The sequence below is a fragment of the Cinclus cinclus genome, chromosome 3, assembly GCF_963662255.1.
Source record: "Cinclus cinclus chromosome 3, bCinCin1.1, whole genome shotgun sequence".
NCBI classification, from domain to species: domain Eukaryota; kingdom Metazoa; phylum Chordata; class Aves; order Passeriformes; family Cinclidae; genus Cinclus; species Cinclus cinclus.
In genome coordinates this window covers 17804832-17824148 of record NC_085048.1, presented here as the reverse complement: position 1 = coordinate 17824148, position 19317 = coordinate 17804832, and the positions used below count along the sequence as shown (strand labels likewise).

The window sequence follows — 19317 nt, the reverse complement described above, 5'->3', positions numbered from 1 at the left end:
CATTCTGCATACACGCACAGAAACACAACCAGAAACCCTGATGTATACAAATTTTAGAAGGCTTTAGTTTGAAGCCTCAGAGTTGTTCAAATGGAGTGTTATGCATCCTTTTTGAAGGTGCACCAAAAATCATAAGTCTTAATTTTGATGCAAACTTTTTCCAACTCTGTTCCTGTCATCATGACTTAATCAGTATATACTTTTAACCTGTGATTCACTTCATGCTATACAGGAAGGAATGCAAGAAATCAGTCCTCCTCTCTTATTCTGTCTATGAAAAGCATCACATTTAAGCCAGTCAGTACTGGCCGCTCGGCTAAGTACATGTACTCTAACCCTAATAAATATGCTGGATTGAAAGAATACTGGTCATTTTATAAGAATAGGCTTCTATTTTTGTAATTTTGTAACACTTCTGTAATCAAGATTTGCAACCTCCCACTAATTTTAGAGCAACAATATACCTGAAGGTAGAGAACTTTAGTATCAACAGGTTAATGGAGATACGTTTTTCTATTTTAAGACTGAAACTTCATCTATAGAAAAGCTTTTGATACACTGTTTTCATCTTCAGTGCTTATTTGAAATCCCACTGCTGGAAGTTTATCAGAAGTCCATGACTAGACACAAGTTTTCTAGTTGGTTTTACTTTTTGCATGAATCAATTCAGCAACTGGAGAGTTGGAAACTGAAACGTTGTAATTTATGGCTTAAACATCCTCACAAAAGACTTTTACCTATTACAGCAAAACTATAAAAGCTGCAGAAAAAGCCACCCAAACCTTGAATGGGGCCTTAGAGTGAACACTGAAGGAGGTAAGATAGAGTTACTCAGGTCTGGGCTGGGGAAGAAGAATACATTCACAGAGGGGTCAAGCTTAGCACCTCTGGCAGGGAGAACACAGCCCCAGGGCTAGCAGCTGCCAGGCACAGACCCTCACAGGAAAGGGAAAAGGTTTTGGGTGTGTGGTGATAAAACCTCTGGTGAGAGGCAGTGAATGCCCATCCTGCGATGTGCAGAGGAGCTCAGCTGTGGGATCCCTTCACCTCAGGAAAGGCGAAGGGGTGACACGGCCCCAAAGGCTCCCCCAAAGGGGTCCGCAGACCCTGCACCACAGTACTGCAACATGATGCTACAGATCCACAGTAGTGCAAGGGACAATGTCAAACTCGTCCTCCCCAGGGGAGGCATGTGGGCATTCCCACCTCAATATGATCAACATTTTTTAATCCGTTGCATTCTATACTTTGTGGTGGCAGTGGGACACCACCGATAAGACCAGATAGAGGGGAGCCACGAGAGGTCACCGGGACCCTTGGAAGGCTGATATGTTTCTGTCTCACCCCTGTTACTCTCTCCCTGTCCCCCCACCCCTGCACACCTCTTTTTCTATTTCTTTATTTTCTCTTTCTAGTCCTTGCTTTCGTTTCTCTTGTTTTCCCTTTGCTTCTTTTACTGTTACATAAAATATATCAAGTATTTTGGCACCACCATCTAACTTCATTTGGTTTTAATCAAGTTTTGGGGTATATTTCAAACCTTTCTGCGTTTGATCCATTTTAGTCACAGAGACTTAGTCTTCCTTACTCTTCTGTGTTAATTCAGATTGTAACAGAGGGAATAGATGAAAGAAGGTTGCATAAATAGATGCAGCCTTGGGTAAGTGAGCCCAACATTAGGCAGCCACTAGCAACCTTCCTAACCATGCACTGCACACTATGCATGCTTCTATTTTATCCCAGATTTTGCTCCTATATTCCTAAAACATTGGATATTACATGGCTGGTCCCAGATCCTAGTGATGGAACTTCATCCAATCTTATGCTATAAAACACGAGGAAAAGAAAACAGAAAGTAGCAGAAAGAAGTGACAGACTATCTCTTTCATGCCATTAATACAACAAAACTCAGTTATTCTCAGCTGATACTTTCCTCTCAAATTACTCTTGCTCCTTGTACAGTTTCATCAGTTTTTATTCTGCACTTTTAGTAAAACAAGCATCAGATATACAAGGCAGATGACTGAACCTGTTTGCTGTTTTGTAAAGAAAAATTTGGAACTTTAACTAAAAGGGTGCAATGACTGACTCTTTACCCACTGAACTTTTCTCTAAGGCAATGCAGCAGAATAAAGAAAGGACTAGCTTCTACACCTACCTTCCGCTGGAAGCATGACCTGCATCCTTACTGTGTTGTCAATCTATGAAAATTACCTACCTATAAAAGCCCATTTGTAGTGAGTTTTCTTGTATTAGGACAAAATCACTACATTGAGCACATTAAGCTACCATCATGTTTTTAAGTGTGTTTTAACAAGAACATGGTACTAGAACAATTCTCTGATTTACTTTAAATTTGGCTGGTTTGTCTGTAGCATTGCCAATCTTATTTAGCAATACATACTTTTGAAAAGTTGTATGGTACAACTTGGAAGAAAACTTAGAAGCAATTGAAAATTACTGTTGATAATAAAAATGGTGACATGCACTTTTGATTACATGTTCAACTACATTTTTTTTGCCCGTAAAACAATGTGAAGAAACCAACTGGCACTGCCATGCACATTTCAAAATTTCATGTAGTTGTGCTGCACAGATACATCTATTAGATCCTTCAAACAGATGAAAATATCTTATGAAAACATGTAAAAGGATAAAGAAAATTAATGTATTATAACCTGCATGTGATCACAATTAACTTTCCACAATCCAGTTTTCCAAAGTGAAATTGAAAGATACCAGGACCACCACACGGCTAAATAGGTAACTATGAAATCTTGTTGATTCTGATCACATTTATTTAACTCCATCATTTTACTTGCATATTGCTGAAAATATAACTGATATTTCATGTTGATCTATGTAGATATATTTTTAATTACAGACAATGAAATCTGGTTTGACCACTTAACCCCTTAAGAGCCCTTTCAGCCAGAGATCAGTATTTTAGGCATGTTGATTTAGCTGCACCTTTCCTACACAAATCACTCAATTTTCTGTTGTAAAACCTAAATCGACTACAATTTCTTTGATGTTTTCAAAGGTAGGATGAAATTTCACATCTTCCAGCATCACTGAACTTCAAGGTAAAATAATTTTTACAGCTGAATATAGTACACTAATTAGAGCCAATTATAATAGAGCTGACACACCTTGCAATGAAAAGATCTCTCCATAGAGCTGACATACCTTGCAATGAAAAGATCTCTCCAATGTTCACTCTAGCCTTGTGAGATGCCCACTTTACTTCTATTTCATTTCTCATGTATGGGTGTGGTTGTAGTGATCATTCATTCAGATTTTATAATCTTAAGCAGAAGCTACTCAAATCACCCTCTGTAACATGTTCAGCTATGTTGTGTACTCATGACTGAATGTTAAACATGAAATACTATGGAGAAGAGGCAGGCAGAAAATATTGGTGAATGAAAGGAAAATGTTACTTTTAGAAGCAAGATACAAATTTTAGAGAAACTGAAGGTTTAATTTAGAACAGTTTTCAGCATAGCAGAGATAGTGATAACGTCTAAAAACGAAAACAGATAAACCAGGCAGTACCATTTTCCTCAGTGTGCCAACAACTGCTGATGCTAACAGTTTTCAGAAATGGACAAGACAGTTGTCAAATTCACAGCTGCCACTCAGAAACTGAGTGGCAACTTCAGGGCTGCTCTTTAAATAATCTATAAACAGAAGACAAGCAATGATCTTGCATTTTACACTGTTTTGTTACTGTCCAACTAAGGATGCTTCAATTATGCTTGCAGCTAATAGTTTTTGGTATAAAAAAATAAAACTAAATCCTACAAATAATACCTCAGCAAAAAATAAGAGTATTTAAAATATCCACTCAAATGCACACGTCAGTATCTTCTTCTATGCTGAAAAGATAGTTAATACCTTTATCAATAAACAATGAACTTTTACAAATGAACAATTCTAAGTCCTCCATTATAGACTAAGGAAGAAAAAAGCAAAATGCAAACATTTTTATTGACATGAACTGCAGTTAAGCAGCAAGTGTTGGACAAAGCAAGCAATAACTACTGCTTAACTGCAATTGCTGCAGTGACAACTGTTTATTTCTATAAATGGAAAAATTTCAATAGACTGAAAACTCTCATGCACTGAAAAATGGATTACCATGCATTTGGTAACCCAGCAGACTGTCCTGCAGCTTCTGTGTAGCCTACCAGAAAAAACATACAAATTAAGAACTCAAGTACCATGCCTTCTCTGCATTACAATGATTCCAATTTAAAGATGAAATCTTGCTTATCAGAACATTAATTCTAAGAGGTGGGAGATCAGACCAAATACAACCTGGAACCAACGATTCTTGCACCCTACCCAAGGGCTCTACAAAACAGCTACATTTCTGAATGACATCAGTCCTGGCTATGTTACTGAAGTCTGCTGCAGGTAACACAAGTTACACTTCATCTCAAAATTCTCAGACATTAAGATTTAATTCGGAATCCAACTGCTAAAGATGTGGTGAAATGAAAATCACAGATTCCTAAAAAAACCCTAGAAGGCAAGTTGAACATTCTAGCTATAATGTTGCTGAGAAATGAGAATTGAGAAACAAACAATTATTTTGGACAAGAACCCCAAAGACAGCTGAGCTTTATTCTGACTCTTGCATTATTTTTTACATTCAGAAAAATTAAACTGCTTTACAAATACAAAAGCATCCCAACAAGGAGTTGCCACAGAAAAAAAAAATCGCTTATTTCTAATTTTTTTTCCTTAAATTGCCATTGTGTAGGCCTCCACAACACTCTACCACTCATGGAACAGCTGCTGCCACAAACACCATTTCTATTCTGTTGCCTAAATAGGGCTTAAAAAAGCCCCAAAATGAATATTATGGATATTTGACATGTCAGGAAAGAATCACATAACTGGCTTGTCTGTCAAAGATCAGTAGGGTAGTCAGCCTATGAAAAACATTTTTGTAGTATTACTGTCTGTCAGGAGAGCACACAGGTAAAACTCCTGCCCAGCCTCTGGAAGCCTCAGGACAATCTTTTTTTTCCATGTACTAAGGCAAAAATTATGAAACAAGCTTATTTGCAAAATAGCTGGAGTGAGCAATAATAATCTCTGCAGACTTATTTCAGAGAAAACACATACCTACTTTTGAAATGGACAATTTGAGTATTTTCATAAGGAATTTTTCAAAGATGTAAATATGGATATAGCATATCCTTACTAATTTATGCCATTTGTAACAAAACTACATGGGTTGGTCAGGGGAATAATACCTCACAAAGCAGAATATTCCTCTGAGTATATTTCTCCAGTGTTTTAAAACATGTGCCTGAGAAGAAAATTATGATTGCCGAGATCTGCATTGATAGTTGAAGAAAATCACCACTCCTTATGTTCTGAAGAACAGAATACTAAAGGTTTACACAGACCTAGCAGAGATGCACCCTCTAACACCTCTAATCCAGCAACTGTTCATTCTGGGGGAATTTGAGGTGAGGAGACTGCAACAAGCAGCTGGGACTGTAATTGATGTGGTCTCCCTCACCTACCTCTCCATCACCAGACTGAACACTGGGGTGGATGGACTGTGGGAGGCTGCAGGGCACCCCTTCAGGTCTCACAGACATTTTAGCAAATAGATGCACTTAATCACAAATGTACAAAAGTCAATTTTTTCATCCAAAATATATTTCAAAACCCTGAATTCTTAACTACTATGTAAGCAAGTGTCAGCAGCAACATTGCTACATCTATGGTCATCCCAGAATATAGCTGGAAAGAATTCTACTCCAAGGGATAAACATTCTAAATAATAAATGCTTAACAGGGTTTTGGAGAGCAAACTGGAATTTGATACCAAGGAAACAGGGGCACCTGTTCAGTTAGTTCCTCATGAACATTTAAATTTTTACTGCATAACTAATTTTTTCACAGTTCTGCAACACCATTTTTCTTTAACATTTCCCACTAACATTTTAAGCAATTCAGTAAGACTGAAAATAAAACTATTAGAATAAATAGAATAGTAGTAAAGAAACAGAAGTATCTATTTCACTTGCAGAATCAGTTGAGGCAGTCTTCAACCCTCACTTTTTTAGCTGTATGAATAGCTTAAGTGTTATTACAAAGAGGAAGAAAACCCCTTTTACAAATATGTCCATTTTCTTCCATTGGGGAAAAAATTTCAACTAATTTAGCAGTGAAACTGGGGAATATAACAGGATAGTGAGAACCAATACTGAACTATGTTCAAGTTGGGATGGAGAAGTGAAATAGTAGTCTACAAACCCTTATTTTAACTTGTAGAGTTAAACAACACAATTTCTGCACTATTTTCTGTATCATGATTTATGAACACAAACTAAACACAACTGCAAAGACCTCATAAAAACCAATTTCCATTCAAGCATATGGAATTTATTTAACTTATCAGAAGTTAAAAGTTAACTGAATACTTTTAGTAAGTTCACAAAAATGAATAAATTAATATTTTTCCATTTAGTATTTGCTTCAGTGTCAGATTTTAGCTTGACTAAGTTTCCCTCTCCTTTACAGGAGTAGAGTCAAATAAATTCTGATTAAAAGCTGACATAATAAACAGGGGATATAATACAAAGTTCTATTACTCCAGTATCCAATTAATTAATCACATTTATTCCCTAGAAAAAGTGATTACATTGAAGATCTTAAAATTTTAAAATTGCACAACACTAACCACTCAAAATTACCACAACTATTCAAGGGAATAAAAACAAGAAAATAAAGTGTTCTAAATTATTCTGTTGGTTCAAGACATATTTTAGAGGATGACAAAAATGGAAAAGGAGAGAGAAAATGTAAGAAAGACAACTAATGGTTGAACAGTAAACATCTGGATTTATATTTAAAAGATGACTTTTATTTACAATAAAGGAGAATCAAAGATTCTAGAGAGCAAAATTCTGTGAAGAATTCAGGATCACACAGAATTATGAAGAGAGCAGGGACATAAATACAGTTAAACCAATTTAGACAGGAATATAAAGGGTATTATCAGTACTGATAAGCAGCTGTTAAATTACATTCCCAGTGAAATTACAACTTGTCACATAGCAAGTTAGTCCAAAAAAATTGTCCCTATACTTAGTGTAATATCAGAAGTGGCTGATGGAATATGTGGAATGAACCAAGTGCAGAAGAATTATTCTTAAATGCTGAAAATTTCAGATAGAGCTGAAATTTTGTGCATCATGTGAAGATACAATTAATATCTGAGGGGCAGCTGTTACAAACCCTCTCCCCCAAAAATACAGTTTATACACCAGAGTATGCAACTGACAGCCATGACACTCTCAAAGAAACCTCTACAAGTATCAGAGGCAGCTCTGTCCACACAATTATATTTCAGGGACTGGACAGATGAAGTGTTGAAAGAAGATAAGGTTAAAAAACTTATGATTGCATTTATTACATGTCTCTGCTATAAAACATATCTAACAATTACTGTACCGCATATTCAAGACCATACAATCCTTCTAAAAGTACTGTTACTTTCAGGTCCATATTCATTAAGTACAGGCTATTAAATTGTTTTAGACTATTTTTTTTTTTTTAATAAACCCTAAGGGAGAACTTTTACACATGTATCCTGAAGCCCACGGAGGGGAACTAAAGAAGAAGTAACACTACCAACATCATGACAGGAAAGAGAAGTGATACCTGAATAACAAATGGAAGTGTTAGAGCTATTAAAACAACCATTTTCAGTTTTCTTTTGAGTTTCAGATTCTCTTACTTCTTGGCTTTTTTACTTGAAAATGTTTTGGGGTGATCTGTTGTTTATGGGGTTTTAGGTTTTTTTTTTAAAATTTATTTAAAGGCCATAAGTAAAACACTACTGGATTTCAGTCATCTGTCTTTCGGGTATCCATTATGAATGAGCCAAACTTTGATCAGGTGACTGTGTGCATTAATGGAATGAACATGATGAAACTGAAACAGTAATATGTTATGTAGAGCATTTTCTTTATCTGAAATGAATTAAATCTCTACTCAAGTTGAAAGGACTATAAGAATGAAATTTGTATTTCTGTGAAATCCAGCCTTAATGAGGTTGATTTGTACTGTGTATGGCCAAAGAAGATATGGTACTTCTCTGTACTCTATTTGGAGACTTTCAGTGAAATACCAAATAAAATCTGTGGGAATAGCTCATTTATAATAACTTTCTCTTTTGTGAAATCAAAGTTCTAATTTAATATTTTAGTGATAAACATCCTGGAGTTCTTGAAACATCTGTGACTCTAAAAGATTTATAATATGTCTTCCTCTCTACATTCTCTTAGATTTGGTAATAATTGCATGTTCATATTTAGGATTGATTGAGTGGAATACACCCAAAAGAAAAATCAACCTGAGCTAGTAGAGCAGCCTAATGAAGAAATCTATCATTACTCCTAATATAATCCCTTTCAAACAAATTTTTAGCAGCTCTTGTTTTCTATATATAACATGAATTCTTCATTCCTCACCTTTCAGGCTTCTGAGGATTGAGTCTCCACTTTTATTGTCTCTGCAACTTCCATTCATTTTCCCTTTATAGTTGTATTTCACTGTTCATCTAACACTTTCCCCTTATTTATTTTCATTTTATTCCACATTTACTCCATAGATCACAATACTTCACTTGTCCCCCTGTCTTTTGAAGTACATAGCTTAGTACTGAACAAGACCTACTCTATTTTATGCCTGTCACCTTTGGAAAGCAAAAAGTAGGATGTTAAGCATTGAGAGGCAAGCCTGCTTCTTGTAGATGCAAGAGAAACTCCCTGCTGTGTTACAAATTCAAGATCCCATAGATTATACTTTCCCTGATGACCAGTAGTATCCTCCTTCTCCAAGCACTACCCTGTCAAGTCTACTACCACAAAAGTCTGCAGCAAAACAAAGAGAACAGTAGGTTGTTGTTGTTCTAAATACTAAAATACAAGTCTTCAGGGTTTTAACAGACAAAAGTTCTGGGGATTCCTCCAAGCTGCACTCAGAGTATGAATAATCAAAATCTCATTAACTGCTGTCCCATCACCTCAGCCTCTCCTATGCAGCCAGTACCTTGGACTGCTTCTTGCAAGATACCCAGTGGCAAGCTCCTTTAGTTGAATCGTACATTGCATAAACAACATACTTATTGTTGGTGTGGGTTTAACTCTGTATGAATACATATAATTATCTACAGAAGGAATTTATTGCAGAGACTTGTTTTTTTCTTTTTAAACACACAAATTTCTGTGTGTATCTGGGGCTTTTCACACTGAAAGTAATTCACTCAGGATTTTTGCACTCAATTTTTCCATTTTGGTTTACATGAGGAGCAGCAGGCAGGGGCTGAAAAAATCTTAGGCTAGAATCAAACAGAACAATTAACAGGCCTATTTGTTGGCCTAATTTAAGCATCTGTTTAATTTTCTGAACTCTCTTTATGACATACAAGAGTCTGAGTAAAAATGCTGATCAGTCCCAAATTCAAAGCTTGGAGTTAGTAAACAATCTCAGTAACTAAAAATGAACAGTTGTGCATACTTTTAAATACAGTAACTCATGCAATCCAGATAAAATGAAAATGTAGAAAAGCAAATTTCTTTTTCACTTGCCTGCCATGTCTTAGCAATTAGATTTTTGCCAAAGGTTTTGTCAATACTAGAAAATTATTTCAATAGATTTTGAGGGGGAGGAGCACAGTGTTCAGTCACACACCAGCAAAGTTTAAGATTTTAGTCACAATGAATTGAAAACACTCTTTTGGTCTTAGTTCACAAAAGAGGAGTGGCATTAAATATGTCTCTGCCAATTTTTAGCAAGAAATTTCAGAGACATTGGAGCACAGCATTCCATAAAGGAAATGAGATAAAGGTTAAAAAAATGCAGAATCAGCTCTTAACATCAGTACTGAGTTGAACAAAACCAATACCTGACACACCAGATCTGGAAAAAATACCCCATGTGTTTTCTAGTGCATGATACTAGAAACAGAAAAATCTGTGAGGTAATTTTTCAGCTACCAGGCTTACCTTGAAGAAAGCATGATAAGGAATGAGGCAGTGCAGGGTAAACATGAGCAAAGCTACAGATGCCAAAGTACATAACTAGGTGCATGTTCAAGATAGTTTTACTTTTTTTTGTGATTTACACTCAAAACTCAATTACTTATGATCTGCAACCAGATCCATAAATCTTATGAAGCATCTGTGCTATGGATGCCAAGATACACTAAAAAATATCTTCCTACGAGCTGCTATCTGGAGTCACTGTCACAAAGGTTGACACCAACATTACATGTTGCATCTTTAAACTGTATTGGCAACTGTGTCCACTCTTCCAGGCCCAGCATATAAAGATGTGATAAAAGCCCAATTTTTTGTTTATTTTTTAGCATGCATTCTGACTAATAATATTCAAAATTAACTTTAAAAATGAAGCCTGTATCCAATCACTCATGGCTACATTCACACTGCTCTGCTACATGCTGTGGATTAAGCAACCTCCTTAAAGTGCACGTGGTCACACTAAACTTGGGTCCAGTGCTCAGCCTGTGGTTTTCCAGGCAAAACATAAAGGGTATGCATGCTCTAATGGGAAGGCAAATGACTGATCCTTCTTACTGCAAGTGTATGGTGCCAGACCACCACTGATCTCACAGTGATTGTGTACACCAGAACACTGGTCTTACACTGTGGTTTGAAAAGTATTTACACTTTGCATTGAGGAAAATTGCTTTTCTGATTTATATTTGGTTCCAACAACAATTGAACCCTTGGTGTCTAAATAGCTTCATGTTTTTCTAAACACCTAAGAAGTGTAATACAAAGAACATTTACATTGCTATTTGTAGACAACACACCACTCAGTGGGGTGTGGCCTGTTACATGACACATTTAGCAAAAAATGCCTAATTTAATAATTTATCAGCTGTATCCAATACAAGTGAGACAGAAATAGAAAAGTCTGCTCTAAAACAAGATCCTCTAACTCAGCTGTGCTTTCCTGAGATGATGTGAGGAGTACTAATGCCAAGTATTCTGTTTACACCTTTTATCTCTGTGTAACACACAGAGAATGTGAATTTTCAAATCTCTGTGCATACATATACACATGCACGTAGATAAAGGGCATTAAATAGCAGCAGATATTTGTAAGCACTAAGTGCTGAACAAAATCAGATAGCAGATGACTGAAAATTGTGCTTGAGCTTGTTATAAACTGTTATTAGAGGAAAAAAAATATTCTGGGCATTCCTATAATTCACATCCTGATAAAAAGCAGTGATATGCATCCTATTCCTCCTTTAGTGATCCGGCTACCATAGAAAGTTCTGGCATTCCAGCATCAGATAGACACCAATTATGGAAAATTATAAGACAAAAGGCACAATGCTTAAAAGGGTAAAAGGTAAAGATTAAACAAACAACAAAACCTCTCCAATACAGTTGGGAATATTAATTACCAAAAAGTGTCAACAGTAAAAATAGAATTAAAATAATAAAATAATTACAAGGAGGAGTACTCATTAAAATACATAGCAAAGAATTAAGGGATACTACTATGAAAAAATTTAACACTCAGAAAACCTATACCTTAGGAAAAAAGTAATTTTTTAATGCACTGATATGTCTTATTTTTTCAAAGGCTGCCTAATAAATATTAACTTGAATTTACCCTTTTTCTTTGGTTAAAATTTAATCTTCAAGGCTCAAACTAGAAATCTCTGGCTAGAAATGGATGCTTAAAATTTATGTCCTGCATCTGGTCAGGAAGCAGTGGGAACATGTCATATACACACATACCCATGAAACACCAAACTTGCAAATACACATGGACAAATTTAACTTTCTATTAATAACAGAAAGGGAAACAAACCTCTGTAAAAACCCCTGCTGTATTGCAGCTCTCCTTGTCTTGACTTACACAACAGATAAAGAGTAGTTACATAAGCACCATATAACATAATGAACTCTTATCCTCATGAAACAAGAAATTACTCACACTTACGCTAAATTAGTTGAGTGAAGACTAAAAAACAAAAACTTACATGAAACATCAAATTTATATTCCATTAAAAGATTCAAATTCTAAGTATTATACCTTTATGCAACAAAGGCTTTACATGGGGGCAGGTGGGAAAAAACACATTCAAACAGTACACAGGCTGTTACTCCATATGTGTTTGCAGGACTATAATAAATGTTTTTAATCTATGAAACATCTGGGACTAAAAATCCAATTTATACCTTTTTTTTTTTAAGACAGAATACTTTCAAAGTGCATAGCATAGCTTCTACAATATAAATCAGCACAAAACTAACAGCATGGGTCTATCCTTTAGGCTTTTTCTAGGAGTATAAAATATGCAGAATCCTACCAGGCCATATTGCCATGGGCTGTGTTGTCAAGGTGACAGAGTAGCTCCAGGGTTTGAGTGTTGCTTGATGAATCATCAGGGGATTCATGACTGCCTGATTCCAATTCCTTCGGCATCCTCCAAACAGCAGCACATGTCATGACTTTAGTGTCTGAAGCTAAGCAACAGAGAATAATGTCAACAGATCATTGTATGGGAGACGTATTTTGTACACAACGCACCAACACTAACACAAATCTATAAGCAATGCACATCTGCTGTTTGAAATATTTAAAAATATTATACCAAGATGAATTCAAAGAATGCAGAACATGGCTACAGACATAGACCTCAAGTTAGCAGTCAAATTGCTGCAAAACTCGTAATTAGAACATATTTAATGTGTCTCTCTGAACAAAAGCAAAATTTGGTGCTCATGAAAACTCTTCAGGATGTAAGTTTTCCAAATTTCATTCCCCATATTGATGTTAATGAAAATGACCCACAAGTTATATTGCTTGATTCCTTAACAATAAAGATACAGACATCATTTAAACACTTATAACAGCTATCTTCAGTTTAAACCAGAGCGTTCTCTCATATCCTTTACTACCAGTAACTGTTTGTTGCAAAATTAGGTTTCCCATGCAAGTACACACCTCTAACCCCAGCAAGTAAAAATGGCTTGCAAAGGACAAACTGAACTTACATGCATACAGCCAAGTATTACAATGCACGAAGAACACCACAACTGTAGATTGAGGAGAAAATACCATATGGTCTCTGCACATATGGTATCACCCATCACCCAATATAGCAATTTGTAGCACTGCAGAATGGGAGGAGACTAGAGCAGCAGTGCATATGTTCACACTGTTCCAGCCACTGGTCCGGGGTTCACCAAGGATGAACAGGTCGGTGCGATCCACTCCAGCGGGAACAAAGGAACCAGCCATAGCCACAGTAAGTAAAAGCAGGGGGAGCAACTGCCAGCTGCAGGATGAGCTGAATGAGAAGTCCAGAGCATAAGCAGCAACAAATGATAGATTTTCTGTTCTGAGGTCATTTTAGAGGCCTCTGTCTTGAAGTACATTTTAGCTGATTCTAGTCAAGAGCATCTGATTACAGAGCTGTGAGCAAATGTGACCAACTTCATCACTGGAAAGAAAAGTGGCAGCAGCTGTAATGAGAATTTTCAAGAGGAAGGAAGGACACTGAAAATGCCTTCTCAAGCTAAAAGGGTACTAATGGAAGAAAAAAAATGTATTATAAAGGTCACCAATCTGGATATTCTGTATGGAAAAAGAGGCACCCAAACAACACAGCATAGGAAACAAAGTAACTGATACATAATAGGTACTGAATACAAGAATGCAGACATGTTTAAAATGCAGTCATATGAAATAAAAATAAATAAATAAATAAATAAAGGTAGTTGGTCAAACCTGTAGGAAAAAAAGGCCATTTCTGCAACAGGAAACAGGGACAAGCGGAAGACTTTATATGAATTCAGAACATACAACCACTGGATATTTGATAGATTGTGCTGAGCATAAATTACATGTATGAGGCACATAACTGTTCTACAGTAATTTGGATATACAAGTTGAATAAAATAAAAAGAGACCATACATCTGAAGATCATAGAAAATCCCTTACTTATTAGCACTCAGTTGAACTTTTGCTAACTGTAGAGCATGCTAACTAAACAGATATTTCTGAATCATTTCAGGCAAATTGTTTACTATAGATCCATGTGCCACTGAGGAAGAGAAGAAAGGAGCAGTGAATGGCTACCTTTCCTTAGCAAAGGGTAAACCCACACACAGTGTGCTTTGTACACCATGCATGTAGTAAATAACTTAAAGTGCAATACAGATAAAGAAGGGGAGATTTATCAAACATTTCACATCAATGGGACAGAACAGTAACAAACAGTTTCTGGTAGATGCTACTAAAAGGTCTGTACCATGCATATAAAGCATTAGCTTTGCCACTATTATCAAGATCACGGCAGAGAGCCACAAAAGCAAATCATAGAAAACAAACTATATGTTCCTCAAGCCATCTTTCCTCTCCAACACAGCATTACAAGTCTTAAGAGAACTTAATTTTAAAGTTTTACGAAGTTTCACAAAGAAACTTAATATCCAAGAAACAGATTATTTTTTAAAGAAGTAGCCTGCACAAAACACTTTTCAATGCACAAATAGGTCCTATCTTCCCCAAGAATTGCCTAATAAATATCACCTTTTTCTTTTTTAGGTGAAATTTAACCTTCAAGACTTCAACTAGTAATCAGTGGTGAGATAAATGCTTAAAATTCACTATACAATCAATGACATAATTAAAAATGAAGAATCAACTACCACTTCTGAAGTTGTTTTTGGATGGAGGGGTGTGCTTTGGGTTTGCTTGGTTTGGAGGCTTTTTGACATTTTTTGGGGCTTTTTTGTTGTTTTTTTACAAGCTAGCTAGCCAATAGAAATTTTTATGCAGCCAGATTTTGAAAAGGATTGAGACTGATTTTAACTATTGTTCACTTTTGATAAAATTAAAATTACTCCTAGTAGAATACATGTAAGTTATAATGAAATTATGAAGGCCATCTTACATAGCAGGTGTCTGAATACAGAAACCAAAGAGGCTCTTTTCACTCTCATGTATGACATATACAGCAATATCCAACACTGATGTTTCATTATCCTGGTGCAGTTTCATTTCAGACTTCTTGTTTCATCTACAAAAATCTGCTGTTATTCCACTTATCTTAAAATTCTCTGGTAATTGTGGAGCTGCCTGTAAAACTTGCATGATCACTTCTTACACCATATTTTTTTCTGAAAAGTTACAGCAGAACACGTTCATATGGTTTCAACTTTTCTTGCTAGTAGTACATGGCTAGGTGGTCCCAAAATGATGTCAAACTGTGGTTGGTAAAACATGGAGTAAGTGTATTAACATTTCTATGTCCTGCATTTGTTCAAGAAGCAGTGAGAATGTGTCATATACATGCACCCATAAAGCAACAAACTTGCAAATATGCAATGGACAAATTTAGTTTTCTTCTGAACATCAGGAAGGAAAAGGAAACAAATCCCTGCAATAAACTCTGCAGTATTGATCTCTCCTTGTCTTATCAAGCAAGAGAAATGTGTACTTACACAGGCACCATATAATGTGAATTCTCATCCTTAACAAACAATAAATTACTTCCACAAAGGCCAAATCAGCTGAGGGAAGACTAAACACCAAAGAAGTGCAACATCAAATTTATATTCCATAAAAAGATTGAAATTCCAAATATTACTGCTTTGTGCAGCACAGGTTTTAGATAGACAGAGGTGGGGAGAAGCACATTCTCAAGACATTTTCCTCTTGCCACAACACCACAGTCTTAAAGATAGCCTTGAAATGGAAAAATAACCTCAAAAACAACTGGAATATTAGTTCCCTGCACCATTGTATTTCCAAACTCAAAACCCTAAACAACTAAGTAAGCATTGTTTTGAAGACTGAGGGAGGCCAAAGCATAAGTGTTTATGTATGTGTATTTATATACACAGAGGAAAGCGCCCATTGAAGTGATCCAAGCTCCTGTAACGCTTCTGTGGTTTGAAAACTGAAGTACAGGTTGGTGCAGAATTTAATGTGCAGAATTTTGTGCAGTTCTGTGCCTGTTTTACTCTACTGGGACTAGTGATGAGGGATAAATTAAATTGCATATCAGAAAAGGATATGACTAAAAGCCATCAAGCACAAAACTTCAACACTCAGCACAGACAGCTGGGTTTGATGATGCTCAGGCAAAGTAACAGACCACTTTCTAGCTGCTGAATGTCCATCCATCTCGAGCAACTGTTTGCATTGCAAATATTCTAATTTTAAACTTTGGAGAAATTCTCAGATTAGATACATGGCTGAAATCTGTAGAACAAAGACTTTATTCAGAGCCCTACTAAATTCTCCTTGGACAGTTCTGACACTTTGTTAATTCCCAGATGAGTGAAACCAAAATAAAATTTCCATAGCCACCCAGATAAGTGATTTTAGATATAGCTGGCCTTAAGGAAGGCTTAATTTACCTTTATATAAGGAACTTTTTAAAAGATAGCATTTTCTCCCTTGTAAAAGAGAGGGCAAATCTAAGTGTGAGTGAAAGTGCCACTCTTCTGATAGTTGAAGGGGAGCTTTTTCTGGGTCACAATTCCTCTAATCAAATAACCACTAGCTAGAAGCCTACAGAAATCCATAAACACCAACAGGAACTCTCACTACACAGAAGTCAAAGTCCCACAACATGCTTCCCATTGCCATATGAAAAGCTCATCAACAATATACAGTATTTGTGGTATTACCCTTATAGCCTTATTTCCCAAGTGATCATATTAAAATTTAAAAATCCAGTGTTACTAGGTAATTTCACTACCACCTCTGTAATGCCATTGCTTATCTAGAATGCCTACAGGCAAAGAGAAACTCCAGGTTTTCCCATCTTTCGCTATCTTCACATCACATTACTGCACATATACATACAAAATGACAATGTTTTTATCTACCAGCTCTCATATTATCTCTTTAAAATACTAAAAGACAAGCATGAAACTAATATCCAAATGGTAAGGCCAGTTATCCTGTAAAAGAAAGAAAAACAAGCTAAATACATAGTGTCTCTATGTCATGCTTCAATGCCCTCCTTAAAAATCTTTATACAGTTAGAAACCACTTTTGCATCTCTACTTCATATTGAAAGAATTTTTATTTATGTCACAGCACCAACACAGAAGAGAACAGATAAGGCTGTGCTGCAGTTTTATCACTGAGTGTATTAAAAAAAATATTCACATAAAATGATACAGAAATGAGACGAACTATTGAATCTTTATCATATTTGTTCTTCTTCATTCAAGAGGGGGAAATAATTATTCCTCCTCATCCCTTATATAATTCATCATACATCTTCAGTATATCTTTTGCTAGGTATAGCTAAGGAAGGAGCTAAATGTACTTGTTACAACTGCAACAACCCTCTGTTAAGCACCATTTCCCCAAGTCCACCAATATTATCTCCAGGGCAGAAGATAATATCTGCTAGAGTGACTGCACATAGTTTCATCTAACTAGTTCTGTTGAAATGATCCAGGCTTACAAACAAGCAAAACAGACTTTAAGGAATAAACAAGTAATCCCATACTTTGACAGCACTGAATTAGGAAACAACTACACATAAAGCTGGTAGCAATAAGGGTACAGTAATCAAATGTAGGAAATCAACATTGGTGAGTTCAAACCTTGTTGAGTTCAGCCAAATCCTGAGAGATAATCATGGCTATAGAACTTGATGCCATCTTTGGTGCCTACTTTACAAGTTGAGCAAGTGAGAAAATGCTCTGCATGCAGAGTGTACAATTTGCAAAGGGTCATAACATGGTCAATCAATACCAATTTCCCCTGCAGCACTCAAAAGGACTTCTCAATGAGGACTATTTCCATGACAATTTTTAGCTTTATACTACCAAGCCACAATTCAGAAAAAAAAAGTAAAAGCTGTAGATTGGTAGAACATTCCATTTATCTTCCTCCAAACACTGCTCCCCTTGGAGAATTGCTCCAACTTAAGTTATAAGAAATAAGCCTAGGTAAAAAATATCTGCCTGAAGTTTAAAAAATAACAGGAAGTTAGTAACCAGAGTTCAAAAAGAAACAGATTTGTAAGGTTAACTAAAAGTACCTGTTACTCCTTGATGGAGTTCCTTCATGCACACCAAATCAATTCACTGCACTGCTGCAGCTGGAACACAGTAGCCAGCAGACATTCCTTGAAAACTACACAATCATTTCTGGACTAGATGCAAAAAGGAAAATCTATGGATATAAGAACACTGCTGATTCCAGGTGCAATACAATTGTTCGGGACATTGAAAGTCATTCCTGCTGTTGCATCTTTTATGAACTGGTAGATTTTTAAGCTAGAAGGGATGGCCTGTGCACTTCACACTGTTCTTGATTTTTTTTGCAGCAGCAATTCCTACAGTTGAAGACTTGCAGAATGAAAGAAGTGAGCTTTGTGACATTCCCAGACTGAGACAGAAGAATCTAAAATATTAAGTAATTCAGAATTATTATAAAGGCTCCTTCAGAAAATGCCACAGACTGCAAAATTACGAAGAATGCAACTGAACATCAGATATCATAAAATCTGTTTATAAAGTCTTCTTAATTAATTCTCTTTAATAAATAACAGCTTTAAAAAGGACTTAACATGCAAACTCAGTAAACATACTAAGAAATCTATTGATATCTTGACCGCTGATGCAGTAAATCAGAACAGCCAAACAAGAAAGACATTGTCTAATGTGTCCCAAAGGCAAACCAAAAAAATCCTCAACAAAACAGAAAGCAAAAAACCCCACCTGAAACTACTTTAGAGAGACATTCATCAAATATTGCTAAAATAGAAATGAAATACAAAAAATCCAAAGAATATACAGAATATAAAAATTAATCCCTTAATGGAAGTGTGGGATACTACTCAACATTCTGCAGTTTCAGGAAACGAGGACTGAGCACATTCAGAAACACACCAAGTCTGTTCATTTTCCTCTTTCAGGTGTGGACAGATGCACACTAAGGACTCGCTAAAAGTCAGTATTATCACTCACCCGTGTTTGTTCACTGGAGCTGCTTCTCCAAAAGGGTATCTACTACCTTCTGAAGTAAAAGCAGATATTAGAAAAAAACTAAGGAAAAACTTATTTTAAGAGGAGTAATTAAAATAATCTTTATTATTTCACAACAAAGTTTAAAGCAATATCTTAAGAAGTTAGCACCCTTCTTAAGCAAAGTGCTAAGTGGATATGACTATAATATAAAAGAAGTTCAAGAAAAGAGTTAAATGGACATTTGTGAAATGCTACCACCTATCCCTCCCACCCCTCCACTCTTAT

The 19317-nt window shown here is 36.0% G+C and overlaps 1 protein-coding gene across 2 annotated transcripts in view; it reads right to left on the bottom strand.

Moving 5' to 3' along the window:
* Positions 1–19317, bottom strand: part of EIPR1 (EARP complex and GARP complex interacting protein 1) — a 74920-nt gene that overhangs the window by 26673 nt on the left and 28930 nt on the right. For both annotated transcript variants that reach the window (XM_062489720.1, XM_062489719.1), the window contains exon 4: positions 12392–12548. In XM_062489720.1, the coding sequence (XP_062345704.1) occupies positions 12392–12548 (157 nt within the window). The remainder of the gene's footprint in view (positions 1–12391; positions 12549–19317) is intronic.